The sequence below is a fragment of the Anabrus simplex genome, chromosome 1 (assembly GCF_040414725.1).
Source record: "Anabrus simplex isolate iqAnaSimp1 chromosome 1, ASM4041472v1, whole genome shotgun sequence".
Classification (NCBI taxonomy): domain Eukaryota; kingdom Metazoa; phylum Arthropoda; class Insecta; order Orthoptera; family Tettigoniidae; genus Anabrus; species Anabrus simplex.
The window spans coordinates 429,691,746-429,719,585 of NC_090265.1; the positions used below are offsets into that span (position 1 = coordinate 429,691,746).

The 27,840-nt window shown below is 37.9% G+C and overlaps 1 protein-coding gene across 1 annotated transcript in view; it reads right to left on the reverse strand.

The window, feature by feature from the left end:
• Positions 1-1,076: 1,076 nt before the first annotated feature.
• Positions 1,077-27,840, reverse strand: part of LOC136866951 (uncharacterized) — a 182,527-nt gene continuing 155,763 nt past the window's right edge. Inside the window, exon 12 of the mRNA XM_067144046.2 lies at positions 1,077-1,621. Coding sequence (XP_067000147.2) covers positions 1,587-1,621 — 35 coding nt within the window. The 3' untranslated portion in view covers positions 1,077-1,586. The remainder of the gene's footprint in view (positions 1,622-27,840) is intronic.

Sequence of the window (27,840 nt, forward strand, 5' to 3'; positions counted from 1 at the left end):
AGGAAGCTGTTCATAAACTGGTTGTCGTATGTGGTTATAATCAGTACACAGGGGAAGTTGATGTTTCTGACTACTACCTTTACGTGTAAATCAGTTAAATGGTGGAGGAACTTTTATTTCTTCTAGAGGTATCCATCGCAAACGCTTACCTACTCTTTAAGGAATCCAGACTAAACTGTTGCACATGAAGTTCAGGAAAAACCTAGTAACCCAGGCCATCCACTACAAATGACAAAGTGCGACTAAATGGCAAGCTGCAGCTGCTTTATCCCCATCCCCAATGGAAATCAAAGGACTGCAAGGTTTACAGCAATTGGGAGAGAGACAAGAAATGGTCCACTTCTGCAAAACTTGTGTGAAACAACCAGGATTTCACCCATGACTGTACTTAGAACAGTTACCACACCCTCCAGAAATTCCTATGAAAATGTGAAAAAAATCGATCTGCACCTCTCTTATGTCTTTGTGTACAATATTTTAAGATTTGAACTTCTTTAAAGTTGTTGTAAATTAGTAAACAAGTGTTTCATAATACATCTCCTAGTATGATAAAAACTTAATGAGAACTGTTACGGAAAATATTTCAGGGGAAAACATATTTGTTTTACATAATAGAAAGAGCCTGGGGAGCTATGAAGTATCCTTAACTGTATGAACTTCCAATTATCTACCAAGAAAGTGACCCTGAGTATAAAGAGACTCAATTTTGTAAGAAAAAAAGAATGCTCTGTTAATTTTTAGTTAAAAATGATATTTCCTCACTATACTGAATAGTTACTGGCATATAAAGTATTTACTTAGACCTGCAAATATCAACCAAATGGCTCAGGTAGATACAAAATTTCCAGCTGAAGCTAAAGAAAAATGGAAACACAATACATATTCAGTCCTCTCATTCCTATACTCTTTTAACACATTCCTCAGGGAGGCTTTGAGGAAAATGAAGATGTGGTACAAGAAACAACTAATTTGGCAGATTATTGAAACAGAACCACCTACCTCTTAAAGTGTAGCAAATAATAAATATTAACTATACTCATACTTTTCATTATCACAAAATGATGCTAATACACTTTGATCTAGAAATATATCATCATTAATTTCAATATTTTTTATGAACTACAGGCACTTGGAAAATCGAATGACAGACTCTTTCGATAAACTCAACCAACTACACAGCATACAATAAATTTGTACTACATACATACTACATACTGATATGTAAATAACAGTGGAGTCAATGAATCAATAAAAGAAGTTATATCTACATATTTTCCATGTTACAAATATGCATTTCTACACTGTACAAACTACTTACATATTGAGCAGATTTGGCTATACTGTATATAAGAAATGTGTGAATGTAACTGTCCACTTGTAAATGATACATTTGTCTTATAGTGAAAAATAAATACAGCATGACACAGTTGAAGCAGTCATAGCTTTTAAGTTTCACAAATGATGCTGAATGCAAATTCTTCAACTATTCTACAATGTGGCAACTTACAATAATGGCACAACACTATTTGTGATGGCATGGAAGAGAAACTTCTCAGCTAATTAATCCTAGCTCCTTAGAAACCTTCTCATGTAAAAGACGTCCAATCTTTCAAGCGATCACCTATGGAGAAAATAACAAAGTTAATAAAATAATCATCATAAATACTCAAACAATTAAAACATAATATAGTGATAAAAGTCTGCCATGATATTTCACAAATTTTTAACAGGACAGAGAATGAATCATAAGTAAACTGAACAGGACAAAAAGTATGGAACCAAGCAGAAATTTCCATAATATAAATTAATTTCCAAAGTATCAAGTGATCCTATCATCACTGCCTTTGTGATGTCTGATAATGTCACACAACGAGGCAAACAGTTCAGTCTGTCCGACCTGCGTAATGCAAACTCTCATGAAAGTAATGGGATAGATCTGTGTCTGGTAGTTATGAAATATTCATGAATGTTGCATTCATATAAAATGTGAGATCATTAACACTATACTCATTTGATATCTTTCATGGTAGACCTATTTTAATTTTAGAAGAAATAGGTTTAAAACTTTAACTCGTCAATATACCCAATTAATCGTATTGTGCATTAATAAAAACACGGAGACAACAAATGTACAATACCTTCATAACCTTTAAATGTCCATACATATAGCAGCTTTTCTTTTCATTTATTTTTATCATTTATCCTTTTTATCCTTCCTTCGAACTTCTGGCACTATCCTTCAAAGATCTTTTTTGGCACTTTCTTCCTCCAACAATCATTTGTATAATATGTTCAGTAGTTATTTAGGAATATGTTCACCAAAGTGATAATGCACTGACCAAAAAATCTCTTAAATTTCTTCAAACCGGGCAAGTTGGCTGTGCGGTTAGGGTCACGCAGCTGAGAGCTTGCATCCGGGAGGTAGTGGATTCGAACCCCACTGTCGGCAGCCCTCAAGATGGTTTTCCGTGGTTTCCCATTTTCAAACCAGGCAAATGCTGGGGCTGTTCCTTAATTCAGGCCATGGCCACTTCCTTCCCACTCCTAGGCCTTTCCTGTCCCATCGTCGCCATAAGACCGATCTGTGTTGGTGCGACGTAAAGAAAAAAAATTCCTTCAAAGACAATTACTGCTGAGGAATTAAATTGTAGTGCTTCTAATACCTAAATGTTGTCTACTAGCAATATTTCACTTTTAAAATGTAAATATAGCAACGCCAAAATCATTTAATAGATATGTAATAGCAACCTCTGGCTCAAAGAGGAAAGCAACGGGAAACTACCTCACTGTTCATTCAGTAGAATGCCTAATCAGCGATGCCCAATGATGTAACTTAAAGGCTTTTCAGTCTCTCAAATACACAACTTCAAAATAAAATATATATAACACTATAACACTAATGTAAAAATACACACTTAAATGAAGAATAACATGTTTCATTCTACAAGAACATCCTCAGATTTTATCAAATCGCTTTAAACTATGTGCATATATGTACAATATTGTTTACGTTGCATAATCTAGTCGATGATCATGAATCTATGACAGCTGAGAGCAGACCTGTTGAGGATCAAACCAGCCTTCGGGCTGAATAGAGAGGGTCGTTCGGGATCTCTGGTGACTAGTTTGAAGACCGCTGGTGGCGCTGTTATCAACTTGAGCATGTCAAAACAGGGAGTGATGATTCACGTCAGTACTGAGAACGTGTGTGCGTAGAGTTTCGTGACATTAGCTGCAATGATGCCAAAGCGGATTGACCCTTACTGGGAGGGCTACAAAACAGCCATTCTTGATGCTAAATATAGCTATTCTGAATCCATGGAATATGCAAGAAGCATGATTTCTTGATATCACAGTAAGGCATAGGTGCTGTATTGAATAAAAAAAGGCAAAGGCCGACTGGGCTTAATTCCAGAGGGGAAAAAAAACAGGCAAATCCACGACCAACCACCAGCCATACACCAGAAGTGGTGAGGAACGTGAAGGCACTTATCTCAGGTGGTAAGCCTGCTCCTCAAAGAACTATCGCACATTAGTTGGGGATGTCCGTTTCAACAGTTAACACCATAATCAATAAGGGCCTGCAATTAGAAAAGCGGCATAACTCTCAAATTCACAAGCTGTTGCCTCGTCACATTTCTGAACGTCGCACTAACGCAAGAAAGCTATATGAGAGCTATCTGGCAGGGGAGAGATGGAAAAATGTGGTGACATTAGACAAAGCATATGTGTACCTTACTAACTGTAACAAACACTGTTCGATTTACTACCGTCCTAGAGACAAAAGAAGGTTATCAAACATTGTATAAAGAATGTCAGAAAAGTTTTCTAAGGGGTTTCATGATCATTGTTGGATACTGCTACAATGGCAAGGTAATCATTTGCTATGTCGCTAATAAAGTGAAGGTGAACTCTACATACTCTCAGCAAAAGATTTTAACACCCATTTACTACACAGATATCCCAGCCGGTATGGGTACATCAAGATAAAGCATCCAGCCACACCTCTCGTTAGACTCACCTGTTAGGGAGAATGGAGATGGAAACTGGAATCTGTGCAATTCCTTTTACTGACATTCCGGTGAAGGCACCCAATTGGGTCACCCATGGACTTCTGTGCATCTGAACTCCTAAAAAGGGCCTTAGGAAATAGATGTCCATGTATTATCAACAGCTCTGGAAAGCCTTTCAGGAGTGGGATAAAATAGACATGCTAGCTCTAAGAAAAAGTCTACTCCAATGAAAATTACGTTGTCAGGCTATAGCTAGAAATGCTTTCCAACTGAGTATGATCTTGATGAAGACATGGCTTTTCATAAGTTAATTACCCTTCAAACATCGTCCCCAGAGATCCTGAATGACCTACTATACCCAACACACACATAGGTTTAATAAACTGCATTTAGTTCAAATTTTAATAATAATAATAATAATAATAATAATAATAATAATAATAATAATAATAATAATAATGTTATTTGCTTTACGTCCCACTAACTACTTTTGCAGTTTCTGGAGATGCCGAGGTGCCAGAATTTAGTCCTGTAGGAATTCTTTTACATGCCAGTAAATCTACCGATACAAGGCTGATGTAATTGAGCAAATACCATTGGACTGAGCCAGAATCGAACATGCCAAGTTGGGGTCAGAAGGCCAGCGCATCAACCGTCTGAGCCACTCAGTCCAGCAGTTCCACATTTTAGACTGGATTTTACTTTTATTTCACATTTTTGTTACTTTTAGGCTTATTCTATATTAACAATAAAATGCATTACTATAACTCTATAGAACAAGCAGAAAGTTGAGAGCAGAATTAACCATCAGCATGGGTTCCTCTAATGAAAATGAAAATCCACAGCCTGTTTTCAGTCATTTGACCAGGTGAGGAATTGAATGAATAAAGCCCCCACATAGCGGCAAGGATAGCAATTGTGCCGGCTGCCAAAGCCTGTTACACTCCTCTAGGGCAATGATTAATGACTGACAGATGAAATAAAATGAAGTAATATTGGAGAGTGTTGCAGGAATGAAAGATGACAGGGAAATCATCAATCTTCTATACTAATATATAAAGAGAAACGGTGATTTTGTGGCTACGTAATGGGGGTAATCTAAGAAACTACCAGACCAATACTGAAATTTCTTTTACCATTTGAAAGATATCATTTCTGGTAAGATAGGCTATGTACCATCCCGGAATATCAAAGGATTCCCACGAGAACTGTGATTTAAGAAAAACATGGCAGCAATAATAAATCTCTACATTTGTATATTTGCCTATCTGTGATTTTTTCACATAAAAGCTACTTCACTGACGGAACTCGAATTTGGCAAGCTTATAGCTCATACCTTTGGTTAACATACAGACTACTTACTATTGCTCTAGCTTTTAAGGGGGCTATATAGTGAAAGAAAATGTGAAGCAAGTCAGAGGAAAATGTATGCTTGGGACCCTTGCAATTAAATGCGCTGCCTAAATGGTTACTCCTATTGAATAATGGACCAAAGCAGTGTACTTATAATTGGATTTGCCAGAAAAAAGTTTACATGAATTTTCTTCATAACTCCAATAATTAATCTATTTTAGTCAGCCAGGCGGGGAATACTGCGTAAAAACTGAATAAAAAACTTTGTTTTATTCCCCTCAGGGCATTAATAAATAATTTGGTCTCAGATACAGTGTGCAAACATCTTAATTCGATGTGATATGGCTGCTTGCTCGTCAATTTTGAAGTTCCGTTTTACTCCAGGCCTACTAGATGGCAGAATAAACCAAATCTCTCTTGGGCGTCTAAGGCTGAATTTTAGTGACTTGTATCGGGTAAATACCAAATACGTCACCAGATATCTTTTACATCCTGACAGCGTATGACAAGGAGTGTTGCCCTTCAAAACTCCGACAACCTCTGCTGGGTTCGAACCCGGTATCTCTACCACTAATCCACAGACGGCATTAACAGTAATATCACACAGGTAAACTATTTTAGTGTTATTATCACAAACAAGAAGTTCTAGTGTTCTACTGCTCGTTCATAATCAAACACCGGGGCATGTGGAGTGCCATACAGGTTTCTGACGCCATGAGGAATCGAGTGCTCTCGTGCGATTCCACGTTAATCCAGACACCGCTCGCGCACGACACTATGTTATAGTCAAGCTAAACATTTAAACTCTGATGTAATTGATGCAATTATGCTAACAACAACAACAAAGATTTATCATTTAAATAAACAGTTTTATAGTATTTACATTTTAATTTGAAGCATGATTCAAATATGTACTAATATTACGTAATTAGTGCATATCTAGGTTATGTTAGCCGGGCGGTCTGCAAAAACGGCAGGGCGGTGCACCCACTAAAATGGTTCTAGGGAGAACACTGAATATATACAGTAAAGAGAGACTGTGAGTTTGTTTATATGTAACAGATAGTTTGCTGTCGCTTTCCTCACTGAACCAGAAGCTGCTATTACATATCAGTTTGTCAAGCCTACTACCAGGCTGATTTTTAAATTATAACACCATTTGAAGGATATCATCAATCCAGATAACATAGCGTATGAATCATCCCAGAATATCGAAGGGTTCTTGATTTTAGGAAAAGTTGACCGTAATAAAAAATCTCAAGTTTATAAGTTTACCTGTGTTTTTCATGTAAAAACTACTAGAATAATGGAGCTCAAATTTTGCATTTTTTTCTTTTTTTGCTATTGGCTTAAGGTCGCAACGACACAGATAGGTCTTATGGCGACGATGGGATAGGAAAGGCCTAGGAGTTGGGAGGAAGCAGCCGTGGCCTTAATTAAGGTACAGTCCCAGCATTTGCCTGGTGTGAAAATGGGAAACCACAGAAAACTATCTTCAGTGCTGCCAACAGTGGGATTTGAACCCACTATCTCCCGGATGTAAGCTCACAGCCGCGCGCCTCTAACCGCACAGCCAACTCGCCTGGTGAGCTCAAATTTGGCAAGGTTATAGCTGACTAGCATGTGCCTGCGGCTTTGCCCAAGTTTATTAATTTAACCGTTAGATGTTTCTAAACTATTTATTTAAAAGCAAATTAAAACATCATATTTATTAACTCACATCGTTTTAAAGTAAACTGTATGAAATACATTATTTAATAATAAACACTTTATTAATAATTAATAAAGATACAGCACACAAATTGTGCATTGTATAAACAAAGTTTGTCATATGTACTGTCACTTCTCACTATTACAAAAGTTCACAATAGATAATCCCCGGTTTTTGCATGTGATTATGTGATATCGACTGCAATGCTCATTGCACAGCTTGCAAACACAGGTTTCGTCGGGGTCATGGAAGCACTCGGTGTTGCACAGTTTATGGTGGTACCCATGGACCGCCATCGAGTTAACAAAATGTCGCATGTTTTGATTGGTCTTTGTCCATGTTCTATTCATCATCGCCACCGTTGAGTAGAAATACATTATTTTATTTTTATTATATTGTTTCCTCACCGAGCTTCGGGATAAACTATATTAATGTCCTTCCATTTCGAGGTAAGATGTATATTGTGTTGTGTTTGCCTTTCGAACTCTTGAACAATCCATGTATAGTCGACAATGGCAAAAGCACCGTTTTCGAAGATGGAGTCCTACAACTTTAAGTGATTGTCCTATGTTAAAATTTCACACCTCTGTGTCTCGTAGATTTGACTGGGCTTCGCATACATACACACAAACACTTCCGAATATTACGAGTTGACGGCTCCTCGTGTATTTAAAGATAAAAATTTCATTGTTCCGGATTGAAAGTATTAACGTTAAAATTGAATAATTGAAAAAGAGGTTCAACCTATTCAATACTTTCTCTTATGTATTGAATAGGTTGAACCTCTTTTTCAATTATTCAATTTTAACGGCTCCTCGTGTCACGGACCGAAAACGGCTTCCTACACAATGGACTTACAGTCCGAGGAATACTACTTCACCCGTGGCATGCTCAGTCATGATGGTGGCTTCAATAATATTCGTCATCAGTTTCAGAGCCGTGTTCACTGCAGAGGGAAGGATTCATATTCCTGAGAACGATAATCGGTGCCGCAATTGTCCACCCCAAGATGTTCAAGGGTACTCCAGGCGACTCCAAATTGTTCACAATCTCTGTCATGTAGTTGACAGCTTCATCTGTAGGACATGTCGTGTCGACAGACTTTTCAATTTATAGCAAACCAGATCATTCTTGCGAGTGTTGCTTGTTGATGACGTTGACAGCTTCTTGTCTTGGAGCAAGAATTGCTCTTAGACAGCCACTGTCTCTTAGGTGAAAATCTGTGCCCACCTGTGACAAACATTTTAGATCTTTGTTTGCCATGGATTTGGCTGGGCATCGCACACATGAACACAGACAGCTAGGCAGAGAAACGGACAGACATCATGGATTGAAGGAAAATGGCTTCCTATTCCATGGACTTAAAACAGCATCTCAACTGATATATATATGTTTAAAGATAAAAATTTCAACTGTTTTCCAAGAACTTAGCAAGATCACAAGTTCTCATTCAATTATACTGATTTGCGTCGTATATTTTTTATATACGTACTTAACTTCCCGCAACCGAGACAAATATTGGACCTTCAAGACATTCTCCACTCTACTTTGGCGTTCGAGACCGCAGCGCATGACCTTGAATGTGCCGCGCTGATCACCGGGAACTGGCAGTTTGCTTCTACAAATCTATTCGTCTGCGACTTCAAGTTTATTTATAATCTTCATATATTATTTGATAGTGTTGTGACTTTGTGCCTGACAGAGTGTGAAACTGACCCATTTCTCCAATATTCATAAACATTGTGTGATTTCGCCTACTTGTTTTTACGGCTGACGATGACCTGGACTAGGGTCGAAACCGGTCCCATTTAAATAAGAATGTAATTACTACATTTCTTTCTTTTATGTATTGAATTGGTTGAACTTCAATTATTTAATTTTTAATGATATATATGTATTATTCCTCGTTTATTATTATCGTCTATCTTGTGGCCTATACGTTTCCTCTAAATGTATACGTGTCCAACCCTTGTCCCCTTTCTCTACAGGGTTTGGGTATGAAATGAGATGAATCTTCGTAGTGAGTTTTTACGACCAGATGACTTTCATGATGTCAACCTAATCAGATGAGTTAATGAGATGAAATGAATGACACAATATAAGATAGTAAGAATGAAGAGAATGAAACTCAGCGCCGGCACATAGCCCACTCCTCTCGAATAGCTCAAGACTTTACGTCCTGATCCGACGGACGAATCACCATCAACAGCATCATATGCCTCACACCATACAAGACCAAAAATGGCTTCCTACGTCCTGGACGTAAAATGGCTCCTTGAATTGTGTTCTCTACCTATCTTACGTATGTTGCCTAGTGACAGTGGCTCTATGCATTTAATCTTGGTGACAGCATGTTGGATTGTCATATCCCAATACATGTTTTCCAATGGTTTTTCGTTCATAACTCACCAACGAAAGCGAAAATGAAAATTCCGGCTTCGAGGTGCATTCGGACCCCCTTGCATCTACCTATGTTCAAAATTTCAGATCTCTGCATGCTGTAGATTTTGCTGGGCATCATGCACACGCAAAACATAGACAAACACTTCCTTTTATTATTATAGATAACTTTGGTTAACTCACAGGCTACTTATGCTATCTTTTAAGTGGGCTATGTAGAGAAAGAAAATATGAAACAATTCATAGGAAAATGTACACATGGGACCCTTAAAATTGGATACACATTGCCTAAAAGGTTAGTCCTATTCAGCAATGGAGAGCACCAGATGTACCTGAAATTTGATTTGCCAGAAAAAAGTTTATATGAAATTTTGTTCACAACTAATAAGTTCCTGGAAGAGAATGTTTCAGTTTTGTTGCAAACGTTTGAGGATTGGAGTGTGATGTCCTTTAATTTGAATGAATAAAATAAGACACAAAATGGTGGAAGCTGTACCAATTAATTTGAGAGCTGCTACACACATTTGTGTAGGATTCATGGCACTGAAGGCTGGTTGGGTCCTCAACAGCTCCACTATTAGCTGTCATAGATGCCCTAGGCATCACTGAAGAGTCGTACTAGGGAAATTAGGAGTGACATAGTTTCCCACTGCATTCCTTGCCGAGCCAGAAGTTGCTATTACATACCAGTCCACCAAGTCCACTGAAATGCATGCACTAACCAACCCTATGAGCAGCATTTTCACACTATTCATAACAGGGACTGGCTGCATAAGGAATGGCATTACAAGCATCGCTCATACCTCGAGTCATTTTCATATTGTCAAAGCCAAGGATAAGACTGAGAAAGATCAATGAAAGTAACAAAATTGCTCTAGACCATACCAGAAGACACAGTGCACTGTAATCACTAGGTCTTGTCAACAAAGGCATAATTTAATATAACACACATTAGAACAAAGATCGTTTTAACACTCGCTCAGTCATAGCCTTCCTGATTCTTAACATTCTCCAGTTTGTTAGACAAATTTTAGCAATATGTCTTGGAAACATACTGTTCTTTAGTGAACTGTTTAACACAATATTTATATGCAGGCCAATTATCCCAAATATATATTCCAAAAAATATTCTTCTTTGAATTCGTACTTACGCAGACACACATTAACCCACTCAACACCAAACCCGTATACATACATTATTGAACGCCGTGGCCTCGTCTGCCAAACCCGTATATATACGTTTTGGTGCAGTGTGTACTTCACCGATCTCATACATGAATGGGATATAGTGTCATGCTTTGAAATTCCATGGAAATGCTCAAAGAAGTTCTGCAGAGCAGATATACCACTCTATTTCACATGTTTTGAAAGCGATCTGATGTTATTTCAGTTTTGTTGGAGTGGAACATCTTTCCCGCTAACATGTAGCCATCATGGCTTCTTGAAGTATACATTCAACTCTTGTTGACAAAGAAATTGAATGTTTTCTCATAAATAGTGATTCTGGAGAGAGATATTTTGATAATGAAGATGGAGTATATACAGGAGGTGATAGTGAACTACAAGAAAGTGCAAGACAAATTAGTAATGATGAATCTCGTGCAGAATTGTCAACCCCTTCTCAGATAAATTCTAAATTCTTTTTTCCCCAAATGTCAATGATTTTGATAATACCAATTCTTGGATCAACAATTTTATACTATATTTCAGTATATCACTGAGCAGAGTAACTGTGTGTGTTAACATGCTATGGCTATGGAGCCCAGCTCTGCATTCAGCAGGCGAGTGGGTTCAAACCCAACTGTCAGCTGTCCTGAGAATAAGTTTTTTTATATTTTTTTGGTTTCCCTTTTGTACTCCTAAGAAAATATTGGGACAGTTCCTATTCATAGGCCGCAGCCAATTCCTTCCACTTCCTTACCCAGTTTCATTCACCATCATTCATTTCATATTCATTATCTTCTCAACTGAGGTTGACATCAGGAAGGGCATCCGGCCAAAAAAAACACGCTATACAATATAATCTCACTTCATCCCCGACCCCATATTGGGCTGCAGGGCATGTATTCCATTAAAAGTATTAGTAAAATTTATCTGTAAAAGTGCTTCTTCCTTAAAAAAAAAAAAAAAAAAGGCCCAGAGAAAATGTTAAAAAATGCTTTCATTAATATTGCTGTCATGTTGGTTTTCTGTCCATTGGTGGATCCTTCAAGACTTTGGGAAAACCACAGAGGCAGTCTTTCTGAAGATGGAAAAAGACAGGTGGAGAGAGCTTCTGCCATTATAATGAAAACTGCCCAACTCGACTGTGACTGGCAGGGGCCTGCCATCATAATGAAAACTCCCCAACTCAACTGTGACTGGCAGTAGGCAAGAGGGCCTGTCATTATAATTAAAATTCTGATCTTCACATGAGAAATGATGTATGGCGACTTCCCCATCGTGTTTCTGGGGGTACCGATAATGTTAAGAGCTATGGAATTTAGTAAAATCTTATTCACAACATATACAATACTTCACCTAGAATTCTGTATACAATGTAGAATTCCATAGCAAAGCACAGATACATCAGCTAATCTTATATAAAGGTGAAGGGAACCAAAGATACCATTAAATATTTGGCATTAATGTTTAAAGACAAAATCCGTTTTGACCCAGGAAGGATTATAATACCATTTAGGGAAGACCTTGAAAACTTGACATCAACACCAATGCTACATCCAGACCAGAAACTAAATACTGTTAACTAGTATAAAGTATGTTGACGCGGATACTCCGGCACTTAAGCTGTCAGCAGCAAAGTGGACAACAAGTGGACAACTTCGTACTACAACCGGAATTTTCTAATACTAAGGATAATATTCAGCCTTAGGAAGAACCTTCTCTGGAAGTCCCCTCAACCACTTTGTCTACAGGAAGCATACAAGACAAGCCCACTTATTTTGATTTTAAACAGCCACAATTATAGCCTCAAGTGATAGCACTTTTATTCCAAGAAGAAACGAGTTTTAAGAACATAAATACAAAAGAAAATTAATGACCATATATGATACCTGACAATGACTATCTGACTGTGTACATTGTTACCTATGGAATTTAATTACTTATGTAACCTAATCATTGTGTATTATTGTGTGCATGGCCATTGGTTGCAATAAATTATATATAATATGAGTCGGCAAAGAAATGTGGTGACGGCACAGAAAACTAGTATCTTTGTTATTTTATTCCCTACGATATTTTATGACTCAACATATGTTGAGCACGTAAATGTGATTAAGCGATTTTTTAAAAAAATGTTACAAACCTTTTTATGTAATATCTTTAAGCTTAGCCTTAAGTCATTTCTATTTCCTCAATTTTAACCTTAATGTTAAGAATAGCATGGCTGATGGTGCCTACATTATAGGCGAAACATGTCCCAGTTTCAACATGTAATTTCGTTTTTGATTCAAATAAATCAAAAAACCAATGTATTGAAAAGGTGGACTTCCAAGAGACACTTTTACCGAGCTCGATAGCTGCAGTTGCTTAAGTGCGGCCAGTATCCAGTATTCGGGAGATAGTTATATCCCTCAAGGATGGCACTGCTGCACTGGATACAACTGGCTTCTATTGAAGACACAGACAAAATTATTCCACGATCTGTTAGAGAGCTGCTTTTCTTACCAACTGACATCAACAATATGTGTATTCAAGGAGAAAAGGCAGCGCTGCATGGGAAGCCATCCTTCAATACTGTAATGCATGTATAGTGTTCATGAGGGCCGATAATGCACACGTAAATGCAGATAGGACGTTGGAAGATGAATTAAAAACTTAAATGTGATTATTGCACGTTATAAACTTCATATTAGAGCCCGTATTGTCAAAGTATGAACTTGTGAAAATTTGAATTTATAATTCCACCTTTACAATACTGTAATTGTCTTTATTAAAAAGACTACATTAAATTATATTTAATGTATATTATGTAATGTTATGTAATTATTTAATGTATATTTAATGTAGTTTTTTTAATAAAGACAATGACAGTATTGTAAAGGTGGAATTATAAATTCAAATTTTCACAAGTTAAATGTGATTAGCTTAACTTTCCTCCCCCATCAGAAATGACAAAGGCATCTGAGATCAAATTCCAGGAGGGACTGCACAGTTTGGAAATATATGTCTGGAAGAGGAACAGTGTGATGCCCAACACTAACACAAGTGGATATCTAACAACAGCGAGTAATCTCGGGTGACGTTTTAAAGATGAATGCAAATGCTGCTGCAGTTCGAGCCATTCCTGTTCGGTTGTTAGATGGTACCTGGGACAGACATGGCTGCCTGGAGACTGAAACTCTGGCACATGCCCTGGGACGGTGTGACTGTGGAATGCTCATTTGTAACTTGTGTCACCTCGTTGTAAAGTCAAAAATACCTGATGCCCTGAGGAAGACTGAAACTTTCTGCCTTGCTGTGAATGGATCAACTCGACAATCTATACACTTGACCATATTAATCCCACAATAAGATTTGAGTTGGGAAATGTACAGGATACAGAGGTACATCAAGAAAAGAAGAGTATTTATGAACCTACGGCATATTTCTTCAAAGATTTCATAAAGAAATTCGGCCTACCATCCTATCTTGAGATGAGATTGTACTGATTGTGCTGAAGAAATCCTGCCAAATCTTAAATCACCATCTCAATCCAAATATTTGAGTACGATTTGCTATAAACATTGGGTCATGTGCTGGAGAAGTGTTCTAAAGGTGAATTGTTGAGAAACTCTCATCGTCATAGAGTACGCTCTTCAATTGCCACATCACTACATAAATTGCACTGTGAAGTTTATGAGGAGGTGCACTGTGCTCCAGAGGATGGAAGTAATCATCAAGCAGATATAATCTGTATTAACACAAAAGTAAAATGAGGACTAATTTTTAGTCCCAACAGTCTGAATGGAATAGGACAACCAGCCAGTAGTTTGCGTTGACAAGACGAAGGAGGCTATCTATCAACCATGCATACCTCACTTCAGTGAGAGATATAACCTGAATGTAAAGGCATGGGTGGTAAAGATTCTTCTCTTTGGAGCTCAGAGAACAGCTTTTATTCACATGGTAGCCATCCTAAATAACTTGGCATCACTGAAAATGAGATAGATGACTTTTGTACCAATATTTTGAAGGATTCACTAAATATTTTTCATTACCATTTGTATGGCACCTTTTAACATATTTTGTCATTAGATTACAGGGAATGTAATTTTAGGTATTTCTATGTATTTATATTTGTGCTACTTTCTTCTGGACCCTTGTGGTCATCCAGAATGCCAGACAGATGTTCTTTTTATAGAAATACCCTACTGCTCATTGATTTCAATACACCATTACTGTTACCTGGTATTTCATATATGAACACAAAACAATTTTTCTCCAAAAATATAATTATATAAACTTAAACATATATTGCACAAATAGAATAATTATATTTTACATTCATCAAAGTATCCTTCCTTGGATTTAATGACTGCCTCACGATGAATCAGTTTTTGTAGGTATTTTGAGTCTATATGATTCCACACATCCTTAACAATATTCCAGAGATGTTCCTTGCTGGATATATGAACTTCCCTGATATGTCTGTCCGCTTCATCCCCAATGATTTCAATAGAATTTCAATCCGGGCTTTGGAAAGGCCAGACCATATCTTTCAGTTTTTTCTTTGATGCACTGTACTCCTTACAGAACGCTGACCGATGTTTTGTAACAACTCTTTCCCTATTAAGCGCAATCCACATGGTATTGTATGATACTGAAGTATGCGGTGGTAGTGCTTTTGATCCACACATCTTTCTATTTTCACAATGCCTCCACTTCTAACTCCTGCAAAACATCCTCAAACCATAATACAACTCTCGTAATGTTTAACTGTAGGTAGAACGTACTGCTGGACCAAGTTTTCTCCTTCACATTGGCGAACAAATATCCTCTTTCTGGTTCTAAAAATCTTGAACTTTTATCTGTGAATAATACTTTCTTCCACTCTTCACAAGTCCAATTACCATGTATTCTAGCTCATTCAAGTCCCTTTTTATTTATCGGCTTCAGAAGGGGTTTCCTTGCTGCCACACATCCTTGTAAGACAGCTTCAATCAGTCTCCTTTTTACTATTGCAACAGATATTTGTTTCTTATTGTTTCTACCAATTCTGCACGAATATGTGGTGCTGTTTTGAACCTATTTCACTTATTAGTAATTCTGATGAATTTATCATCACTTTTAGTTGTTTTACGAGGTTGTCCTGGTTGTGGTATATCCTTATTGCTACCTGTTGTTGTCTGGTGGTGAAGGGTGTATTGCACTGCCCCTATAGACACGCTACATTGTTTTGCAATTTGGCGAGTTGATAAACCTGCTTGTCTGAGTGCTACAATTGCAGCACATTTTTCCATGGACTTCTCCACACTTGGAGCCATAATAACAATGTGCACACTGCCAACTGTCATTAAGGAGCTGAAATGCAGGAACCATATAGTTTGTATCTTAGCAATGCTTGAAGTACACTGCAGACATTACAACACTACAGGGAACAACAGCAGTGCATCGAATGGGCCTTCAGTCATCAATTAGGTGAACATACATACCAGTTATGTTATCTATTGTTTTAGGTACACAACATTCTTTTGGGGTGATATTGCATATAGATGAAAAACACATAAACCTGACATGTTTACAAGTATTGTACTATTCCTTTGCTTACTCAAGTATAACCATCGTATTATACCCTATCTACAGGGAATACATGTAAATTATTAGGTGTATTGAATTTAAGGAGCAGTAGGCTATATACATTGTTGGAAGGTAGTTTTATAAATAACATGTAATATGTTACATATTTTATGTACCCAGGCCAATTAGTTCAGCATACAGTAGTAGTGTAGAAATTAAATTAAAATGTTATGTTACTAGTGTATTTACAGTACTGGTTAAGTATATGACAAGTGTCTCTAATTTTGCCAGGTAAAATAAATTATCTATCTATCTATCTATCTATCTATCTATCTATCTATCTAGGTACTCATAATGTGGAGATACCCAACTAAAACAATGTGGTCCTAATACCTCACTTAGACCTGTTTACATCCTGATGCAACAAATTTAGAGAATAAGCATGAAATATACTTAAAAATAAAGGTCTACGACATCGCCCTCAAACGTAAGTAGTTAACTAATATACATCATCCATGAAATTACATGCTATTTTTCATGTTATCGCCCTCAAACGTCGATGAGAGAGCTCACTAGTGCTCACAGCAAGAAAATGATACCAAAGATCGCATTCTGTGGCAATTTTTTTTAAAAAAAGTAAAACTGCATCATCTAACCTAACAACCATATACGTATCATGAAAACAGTGCCAATAGAGAAATGATAACCTTCTTACTATAAATATACATGGGAATAGCCTTTCCAAAATTTTACCAGATGCAAGAAAATATAAATTAACCTCAGAAATCAGTGAGGCATTCTGCCATATCTTGAGGTATACCACATTCTTACTTAATTTCAGTATATGGCATTAAAATTAAGCAATTGGATACTTCAGCTTTTATTTCTAATGAGTTAACAACTGCTGCAAGTAATCAACTTCATGATCGGTATCGATGTGTAGCAAACAATAATTACTGTCAATCTGTTAAACTAACAACTCCTTTCAGCCACATTATTTATGCATTTATTATGAAAACGCATTCTCCTCTTCCATTTCAAATCTTCTTTGCAGAATAGCACTCGATGGATATTACTAATCAACTTCAACATCACCTTCGATTACATATTATACCAGGAAAAATGGGTATCAACGCGGAACGTGGGCTTGGTACTATGAGGGATGGTTCCCGGAACGCGGTACTATGGAACATCGCGGTGCCTGCTGTTAGCTGAATTCCAGATTCTTGCTTGCGGAGCAGTATTCAACAGTTCGAGCTCGACAAGAAGACATATTACAGGTAATATAAGTGTCTTTTCATTCAGAAACATAATTCTGACTCTCAACAGAACTCTTATAGACAATGTCATTGCTGACAAAGAACATTAACTCAATTCAAAAGCTCACTTACTTAATATTTTGATAAACAATTATTAGCAGATAATAAATTTTGAAAATTAACGTTTTACAATGTAATGCAATAATTCACTCTCATTAAAAATACAGACAGACTTTTGGAAGACAGTGTTTTATCTCATCACGTTAGCTCTCGTAATATCATATGCTCTCACTTGCTGGAACTTTAGAATTTCAATTCAGTGTTTTATATGTAGTGAAGGCGTACAATAAACTCTTAATTCGCAATATTCATATAAAGTGTACAATAAGTTATGTAAAATAGGAAAATACTTAGAACTTTCTACCGGAAGATCGAATTTAATTTCAAGTGTTTTATATATATTTATGACTAAAAATATTTTTGGGAATTTTACAAGAAGAAATTGTAGAATTTACTTTGTTTAATTTACGTAGAAAACATACTCGTGAAATCACAAATGATAGTAGAAAGGACTTCAGGATTTCATTAAAGTGAAATATTAACTTATTTTCAACATGCTTTATTGTTTTACATCAAGAAAATCATGATGAACATAACTGGTTGGAAAAAAAAAACATTTACTCATTTGGATAGCAAGATTTTTTATATGATCAACACAATTTTTCAATATTTTGTTGTAGGAATTGGAACATACTTTCCAATAAATATCTTTCACTACAATTCAGCGATATAATAGGATAACTTTTCATAGATTGAGTAAATGGGAGAAAGTAATGATATCTATTATTTCGCCTTGCGATCCTTACTCTCTGTACCCACTCCTAAGGACTAGGAACCCTTAGAAAGATCTCATGCTCTCTCTGATACCCATTTTTCCTGGTACAGAGAGGACATGAATAATAAATGGCGCAGAGAAAAATTAACAGGGGAGGGGACGAAAGGAGGGGAAAATGTGACAGTCGGGTAGGGATACTTGTTAGTCAGTGAGTCAATTGGAGGTGGGAGTTTGTTTACTGTTTGAAATACTGTACATCTTTCTCTATCACCAATAACTCGAGGAAATGTGGGATTTGGACGTAAAGTCGATATTTATTCTCTATAATGACATTCAAACTGTGATTACTATTTAAAAATTGATCCAGAAATGTGTAGGTGTTTTCTAATGTGTTCATTAGACTGCCTTTGTTGACTCTCTTTAAGATAGTCAAATCCTGATCAATAGATGTGCAAGCATGTCCTGTCTCTTTCTTGTGAATAATAGCTGAAAATTTGTGATGTTTATAAGCATTGACGTTCCGTGTATCTGGTTAAAAAACATCTACCCATTTGTCCAATGTAAGAGGCTTTACACTGGGGACAGGTGAGTATAAATCCCAAAGCCAGAATAATGATCTTTATTGGAATTAAGACTATTATGATTTAAAAAACATGTTGCATTTTAATACACAGATAAAATACAAGACAAGCAGCAATGGTCTGTAAGACAGGGCAAATCACCTAAAGAAAGTTACCTATAAGAGTAAGGGGATGAGTCATACCAATCTCTCTCCCCAATTAATATATGTTTCTGAATCCTTACATTCTCTTAATTTAGTTTTTCTTCTGTTTCTTCTTTTCAGACTTCTAATAAGACTAAGCACTACATATTTCATTCTACAACGTCAAATCAGGTCCAAGTTTTTTTTTTCCAGAGATAATCCTGAGAAATCCCCTCTTCTGAACAGCAAATAAATACAACAACACCCCTACTTCACTGATCGTTAAACTTCACAGGATCTTTTTAAAGATGACGTGTGTTAAGCTACCAACTTCATTTTAAAAACTTTTCAGCACACATATTGCCAATCTCTTTTACATACTGTATGAAGATTTTCAAAACAAAAAATGATAAAAAAAAAGTGTGAACTGTTTTTATAATTTGTAATGTATTTCAATTATTGTCTGTTTTATAGATAAAATCAACACAAATTTTAAAATCGTTTTATAAGGGACAGAACATTGTTAATAGCCTAAAAATATATATTAGTAATTTTAATCTTAAAAACACTTACCGTATTTCCTCGCATAATTAACACACATTTTTTACACAAAATACAGAATACAAAAATACAAAATACATTTAATTAATGAAAGCTTCGGATGCGTAAATTATTCAAGGAATTCAGATATTTAAAAATTATTTACAATTCATTTACATTTAAAATGTAATCGAATATAATATAAACACAATTTGTTCAACTCATTTGCGGTTATCATCATTTGGTGCAAAATTCTGGCATGAGGTTTTTCTGAAAAGTCAAATAGCTTACATCAGGTAAGTTGGGCACATAGGTCTGAAGTACCATCACTGGAAAATATTCTTCCCATTACAAGCTGACAATACGACCTGAAGTAAAATAAACATGAACTAATAAAAGTAGAATTCATATAATGTCATAATAATGATATACCGGCAAAAAAGGAAAACTGCCCTACATGAGAAGGGCTGGGCATTTAAGGACGGACCCTACTAGATTTCCCCAAACCGTTCATATCCAATCTTGTATGAGTGACGTGTCCATCCACCCTTTTTCTTGGATACTAACGTGAATCCCTCGCAGAAAATTTACTTTAGGCATTGCAGTAAATCGTTTTTCGCTTCCAGTTGTGCGTATGATAACACTTGATGTCCCTTTCTTATCAACTATTTGACTTTGTGGCATATAATACCAATATAAATGGTCCGTTATTGGACATTATAAATTTTCCAGCTAACTCATTCCTGGTTGCCAGTGTTTCGCCCCTGTGTGCTAGGTTGGGCTCATCAGTTGGTACCTAGCACACCTACCAAGACGCATGGCTAGTGCATACCAAACATTGATGCCTGCTTGGCCATCAGATGATATAGATGTTGATTCCCATAGGGAATCTGAAATATTTGTCCCGAGTGAGTAAATTTATAATACCAATATAAATGGTAGTGAGACAAAGTCTCTCATAGTGCACTGGCACTGCCAGTGGCTTCAAGTGGCCTATGCAGCGGCCTCCACAGTATGCACTAGCCATGCATCTTGGTAGGTGTGCTAGGTACCAACTAACGAGCCCAACCTAGCACACGGGAGCGAAACGCTGGCAACCAGGAATGAGTTAGCTGGAAAATTTATAATATCCAATAACGGACCATTTATATTGGTATTATAAATTTACTCATTCGGGACAAATATTTCAGATTCCCTATGGGAATCAACATCTATATCATCTGATGGCCAAGTAGGAATCAATTTTTGGTACTGAGACGAAGTCTCTCATAGTGCATTGGCACTGCCGGTGGCTTCAAGTGGCCCACGCAGTGGCCTCCATGGTATGCACTAGCCATGCGTCTTGGTAGGTGTACTATGTACCATCTGACGAGCCCAACCTAGCACACGGGGGCAAAACGTTGGCAACCAGGAATGAGTTAGCTGGAAAATTTATAATGTCCAATAATGGACCATTTATATTGGTATTATAAATTTACTCATTCAGGACAAATATTTCAGATTCCCTATGGGAATCAACATCTATATAATTTGTGGCATATGGAAACTGATTGGCATCTGACTTGTCGTTCCTATATGGGGGATCAAATATTCCTTCACTTTATGCATGTCAATCACAAAGCAATGAAAATAAATTGCTTTTTGGTTGAAATCATTCAGCATTTTTTGGCATAATGTTGTTCTTCGTCAAAGAGAAAGTCCATTCCTCTTCATAAAATTATTTATCCAGCCACGGCTGAAATTCAAATTCGAGACACCGATTCCATGTGCAGTGGCTATTACTTGTCCTTTAAAATACAGCATTTCGTGAGAAACGGCATATCCAAAGTTGCATAACAAAATCATATATTTAAGGAGATCCTTCTCTACTTGCGTAAACTCGCCACTTTTTGGTCCGCGAAATGCTTTGTGAGATTGTTGGTCGCTTCAAGTGCACTTCTCTGTTACCACAGTAGCGCAAGTTGCATTTGGACACTGAATGCTGAAGGCCCGCTGCCCTATTCCTGTATGTTTCCAGCGTAACTGATCACCGCGAGTTTATATGATGCAGTATTATTCAAATTCTTGCTTACTGTGGACTAACAAAAAATTTTGAGATCACAGAAAATGCATGTCTTGAACCCAAAACACTCGTAAAATATGTTTGTACTAGACTGAAATAGAGCTTCACTAGTCACTTCTGCGTTGATTCTCTCACTGAACTAGTGCAGTGGTATTTCCTTCCGGCTGACAACAGCACGTTTTGCCCGGTGTTTGGAATGCCCGGTTTCGCAATAGGAAGGCTGCTACTTGAAAGCTGACATCTTTATTTCGAAACGCATCCAGAGCTGTGTGATAATGATCGAAAATATGTGAAAATTTATTTTTCTCCACTATGGACCCAGAAATATTGGTATGCAAAATTATGCAAGGGCGTTAATTATGCAAGAAAATATGGTAAATTAAGGCGAAATACGTCCCGCAATTTGATATTTTAAAATGAATACATAATCAAGTGAGATTATATGTTGTATTGAATAGGTGGATCATCAAGGAATATTCTTCTTTTCATTGAAGTATGATGTATTCACAAAGATGCACACAAAATACCGTCAGTTGCGTACACTAGTTTATTTACAAATTATTACAAAAATTCTATTTACGTCCTCTACACACATCCACTAACGAACTGCTATCATGAAACAAAACACTACTACGAAGGAATAAGAAGAGACTGCAGCAAATGCATGTCAACTACCAACCCAACAAAACCAATTCACATACTTGACTTCAACCACATGGCTAATACGACTTCCACAGAAGTCTCATCAAAACAACTCCACTCCCACTCACAAGACTAACTCTTTATATATGTTACCTGGCCAGGCTTCTAGAAGGAAATGACACAACATATTTTCTAATAAATTCTAGACCCAATAGCATAGTTACAATGTAAGGAAGTTTCTACAACTCTCTAGGGCCAAAGATACGTTATTCTGGATGGTACAGTGTGTTGCACAATATTGTAGTGGATTATACCTCATATATACAGGAAATAATAAATGATATACTATTACGGGTTTTTACATTAATTTTTTTTTTTTTTTTTTTGCTAGTTGCTTTACGTAGCACCGACACAGATAGGTCTTATGGCGACGACGGGACAGGAAAGGGCTAGGAGTGGGAAGGAATCGACCGTGGCCTTAATTAAGATACAGCCCCAGCATTTGCCTGGTGTGAAAATGGGGAAACCATGGAAAACCACTTTCAGGGCTGCCGACAGTCGGGTTCGAACCTACTATCTCCCGAATACTGGATACTGGCCGCACATAAGCGACTGCAGCTTGCTTTTACATTAAATAAACTCATTAATATATATACAGCAGATGTTTCATGACATAACCTCATAAATAATTCGACTGTTCATAACTATGTAAATAATACTAATGCTAATAAAAGGATGTAAACATATCATAGCCATACCTCACAGTCATAATCATAATATTAATAATATCATCATCATCATCATCATCATCATCATCCTTCCACGTACTGGGCCATGTGGCCCGTTACGGTCTTGCATTTTCTTTCCATCGCTTCACTGGATGTCCTATAGATCTGTGTCCTCTTGGCTAGTAGTGTAGACTTTCTTTTGGTAGTCTTCCAGATACCATCCTTTGAACGTGACACTTCCAGTTTTCTTGGTAATCACAGATGTAACTGATTACTGGTTTCACATTCAGTCCCTTAAGCATATCTTCATTTCTTATACGATCCCATTTTGTATAACCTTCTGCTCTGTGCATGAACGTCATTTCATGTGCTGTAACTCCGGAAATGTCTAGAGTTCTTATTGTCCATGTCTCACTTTCATAGCAAAGGGTTGGTCTAACTAAAGTGTTATAAAGACATAAGCGAGTGTTTTTTGGGACAAGAGATGGCTTCATGATGTGATTTATAATTCCCGTTGTTCTGGTAAACTTGGTTATTTTTGCAGAGATGTCAATTTATCCTTGGTAAGATAAATTGTATCCCAGATAATTGAATTCACTGACTTTTTCCAAAATTTTATTATCTAAACAGATTTTACTTCCCCTTAAAGGGGTAGTGATCTGCAATCTATGACCTCTCCTACCCAAAATGCAAACCTTTCCTTCATGCGGTGAACTAACCCGTTTCCACAGACAAGGCTCTGGCAACCGAGTCACGGCGGGATAACCATTGCATCGAGTACAGAGGAAATTTTGTTCTACAGCCAGACCATGGGCTGAGAGATGCCACCCCCATCAATGGTCTTAATTCCTTCAGGCTAGCAACCCGTCGGAAGGACATTTCATTGCTTTTAAGTTTCGCAAGAGAAAGAAAAACTGGATGGATAATAACAAATACTTGCATATTTACCCATGGGTTAAAGAATATTGTTTCCAAGTTATATTAATCTATTACACTTGCATCAATATTCCCCCTATAACATGAAACAATTTCAACAGTCTATCACACTCGTCGACTTTGCCTTGGTTGTAGATTGTATCTTCTCTCTTCTTCAACGTCGCTGGAAGTGCCCTCCCCCTCTTGACTGGTACGTGCTGGGTCGGGGGTCAGTGTTGCCTCGCTGCCAGCCTCTTCCTCGATGATGGTTGATCTATTCTCCTCCTCCTGATCAGATTGTGCTGTGTCATTAGTAGCCTTTCCTCCCAGGTGGACCCGTGGCAGTACCAGGCTTACTCTATATGCAGAGCGGTTGGGTGACTCACCGCAACTCCGATGCATGGACTCTGACAAGAGGGTTGGTCTTTAGTACGTAGATCCCATGGCCCAGCTGCTTATCCACCTCAACGGGACCAACCCACTTAGGTACGAGACCTGCGCAAGAATCTCCAGTTTTATTACTGACTGGGTGGTTAAGTTGCGCACTTGTTGGCCTGGTAGGAAGATCTGAGTCTCTTTGACATCTTGAACCTTGGCCTAGGTAAGGAATCTCTTCTTGGTCAAAGCTTGCATCTCCTTGATGTCCTGCTGCTGCTTATGCTGCCATTCTGCTAGGGAAACAGCTGCATCATTTTGACCACAAGTAGGTGGTGGACGAATTTCCCAATTCCCAGTGCCATATAACTGTCCACCAAGGAACACCTCCTCTGGGGAATAGCCAGTGACACGGTTGATGCGTAGTCGCAGGGCAAAGAGTGACTGCGGCATCTGACGGTCCCACAGTCGATGATCTTTGTCTATTAGGTGGAACCATAGCATCTTTTTTAGCTCCTGGTTCCGTCGTTCTGTTGGGTTGGCCTTTGGGTTGTAGATAGGGGTGGTCCAGTGCTCCACACCCCATTCACTCATCATTGGTTGCCACTTCCTTATCGTGAACTGACTCCCGTTGTCTGGCAGAATGCACCATGGATAACCGTAGCGGCTGAATACCTCATCTTGCAGAAGAGTAGTGATGCATCCCGTCGTGGCTTCTGGTATCAGAAAGGCCTCAATCCATCTTGTGAAGAGGTTGGTGAATACTAGGAGTCCTGTTTTACTCAAAGGTGTTCTAGGATAAAGACCCATCAAGTCCAGGGCCATGACCTCTCAAAGGCGTTGCGGCCATCTCCCTCACTGACTGGAATCTGCCTTCCTGTTGCTCGCCTTGGTGCAGGCGCAGATGAAGCACACCTTCACATAGTCCAGGACGTCTTTCCACATGTTGACCCAGAAGAATCATCGTTGGATAGACTGGTATCTCTCTTCATCTCCTGGATGTCCAGCTTCAGTGCTGTCGGAACTTCTCGAGGATGACCATCATGTGCCGTCTAGGGATCATCACTACCGCAGGCGTGTCGGAGAGGTGTGATCTGTACATTAAGAGTCCTCCATCAACTCAGAAATTCTTGTAGCACATCTTGAATTCCCTCAGGACAAGACGATTATCAGTATTCTGTCTCCTAATTCACTGCGTCATAGTCCTACAGGGCTTGTCCTGTTCTTGCCATTGTTTAATTACTTCCAGATCGAGTTCCTTCTTGGTCATAAGGACAGGTTCCTTGGGCTCACTCTGGTGTTTTCGTGGGAACTCCCTCTCGACAAAGGTGCTCCTAGCTTCAGGTTCCATTGCCGGGTACCTAGATAAACTGTCTGCTCCTATGTTCGTTGATGCTGGGACGTGACACACATTGAAATCAAACTCTGCGATTAACAGACCACTTGACGTACTTTGACGGATCTCTCCGTCCTGGCTCTTGACCGTACTCCAGTACAAAGACAGATCTCTCCGTCCGCGCGTAATGTTAATTTCCGAACCCGCTCCAAGCCGGTTTCCTTTGTGAAAGGATTTGATGCTAGTAAGGTAACCTCTTGACAGATGGAAGCACTGTTTTATTCCATTGATGAATTCAATAAACACTTCTTGTGCAGTTATTCCGTGGAAAGAATAACCTGTAGCTTAGCAACCTCCTCATAAGCGAAATCATGGCTGCCTCCAAGTTGAGTGACGAAGCAATTATAAGAGAATTTTTAGAAGAGAGTGACACTGATATTGAAATAAGCGATGAAGAATTTAGTGGAAGTGAATGTAGTGAAAGTAGTTCGTGTGACAGCGACGTGAGTGCTGGTAAGGGTGAACAAAGTGCTGTTTTGCCGTCAAATGTAACACTGAATTTTAGGCCTACATCTGATGCTACACCAACGGCTTCTAATCATCTTTCACTCGATAGGGAATGGAACTGGGAGCACATAAGTAATACTCCAGAGTATCATTCATGCATCGCAACTGGTGAAATAAATAGTGTTGTTCAAAGGCACCTAGGACAATGCCCTAACGAACTGCAAGTTGTGAACGAATTTCTAACAGCAGACTTTTGGGAACATCTAACAAAAGAGACAAATGCTTATGCAAGAATATGTCTTGTATCTGCTGCCGAGGATACAAACAGGGTAATATCATATGAAAAGGAACACTGGTTTCCTACATCTGTGGATGAAATGAAGGCCTATTGTGCTCTGTGCATCCTAACATCACAAAATAAGAAGCCCTCACTCCAAGACAATTGGTCTAAGCGCACGGTTTGGAGAAACCATGCCTTTCAAGAGGTTCAAATCTATAAATAAATTCCTCCATTTGTCCAGTGATGCCCCTGAAACTGCTGGTGATAAACTTAGGAGAATAAGGCCTGTACTTGATTTACTTTTAGATAGATTTCAAAAGGTCTATATGCTTGGAGAAAAAGTGTCTATAGATGAAAGTCTGATGAAGTTCAAAGGTAGGCTTTCATACGTACAATATAACCCATCAAAGAGAACCGGGTTTGGCATAAAAATATACAAGGTGTGTGCATCTGATAATGGGTACTGTTGGAACTTCAGAATTTATACTGGGAAGGAGAATGGCAGTGATGTTCCTACAGTGGGATTACTTTTAAGTGAAAAACTTGTTATGGAAATGTGCAGAGAGCTTTTGGGTTGCTGGAGAAAATGCTGTACATGGACAACTGGTACAGTTCACCAACATTATTCAGAAATCAACTGGATAATGAGACTAATGCTGTTGGTACAGTTCAACCAAATATGAAGTTCATGTCCAAGGAACTCAGTAGCACAAAGCTGAAAAAGGGGGAACTCACCTTCGTTTCCAGTAATGGTGTTTTGGCTGTGAAATAGGTAGACAAGAAAGTGGTGCACATGCTCTCGACACAACATAGCAGGCCAGATTACCTTGAAGTGGTGAAGTATGATGGCAAGAAGCAGTTCAGACCCAATCTTGTTGTTGACTACAACTGTGGAATGCGTGGTGCTGATTCTCATGACCAGAGACTCGCATCATTCCCCTCAATGAGGAAGTATGTAAAAGGATACAAAAAAATATACTTCTACATACCTTCACGCTTCGCATGGTGTTGCATAGGATATGATCTACATTTCACTCAAAGCTGGTGGAAGGTATAAAACGTGACCCAGTTTTATGGAGATAATGATGATATTTATTACTTTAAACTTATATATTTTTACAGTTTTTGCTTGTGGATTACATCCTTTATTTTATTTTTTTAGTGTGGTGCAGATTTTTGATAGTTGAAACGTTTAGTGAGAATAACATTTATACATGTCTCTTGTTATGTTAGTTTAAATGTGGAAAGAAACGGGAAACTACCACATTTATTTATTTTTCCCTAGTAGTGCATGAAATGATTCTCGCTGTAAAAGATTCCAGAGGTAAAGCGTCCTCTCAGTCGGATCTTTGGGAGAGAACTACAATGAGAGAATCTCTTGATCAGGATGTAAAGGAACATGTTGTTCTGAAGAGGAAAAGTAAGGTAGGAAACAGACTCAGAATAGGAACGTGGAATGTA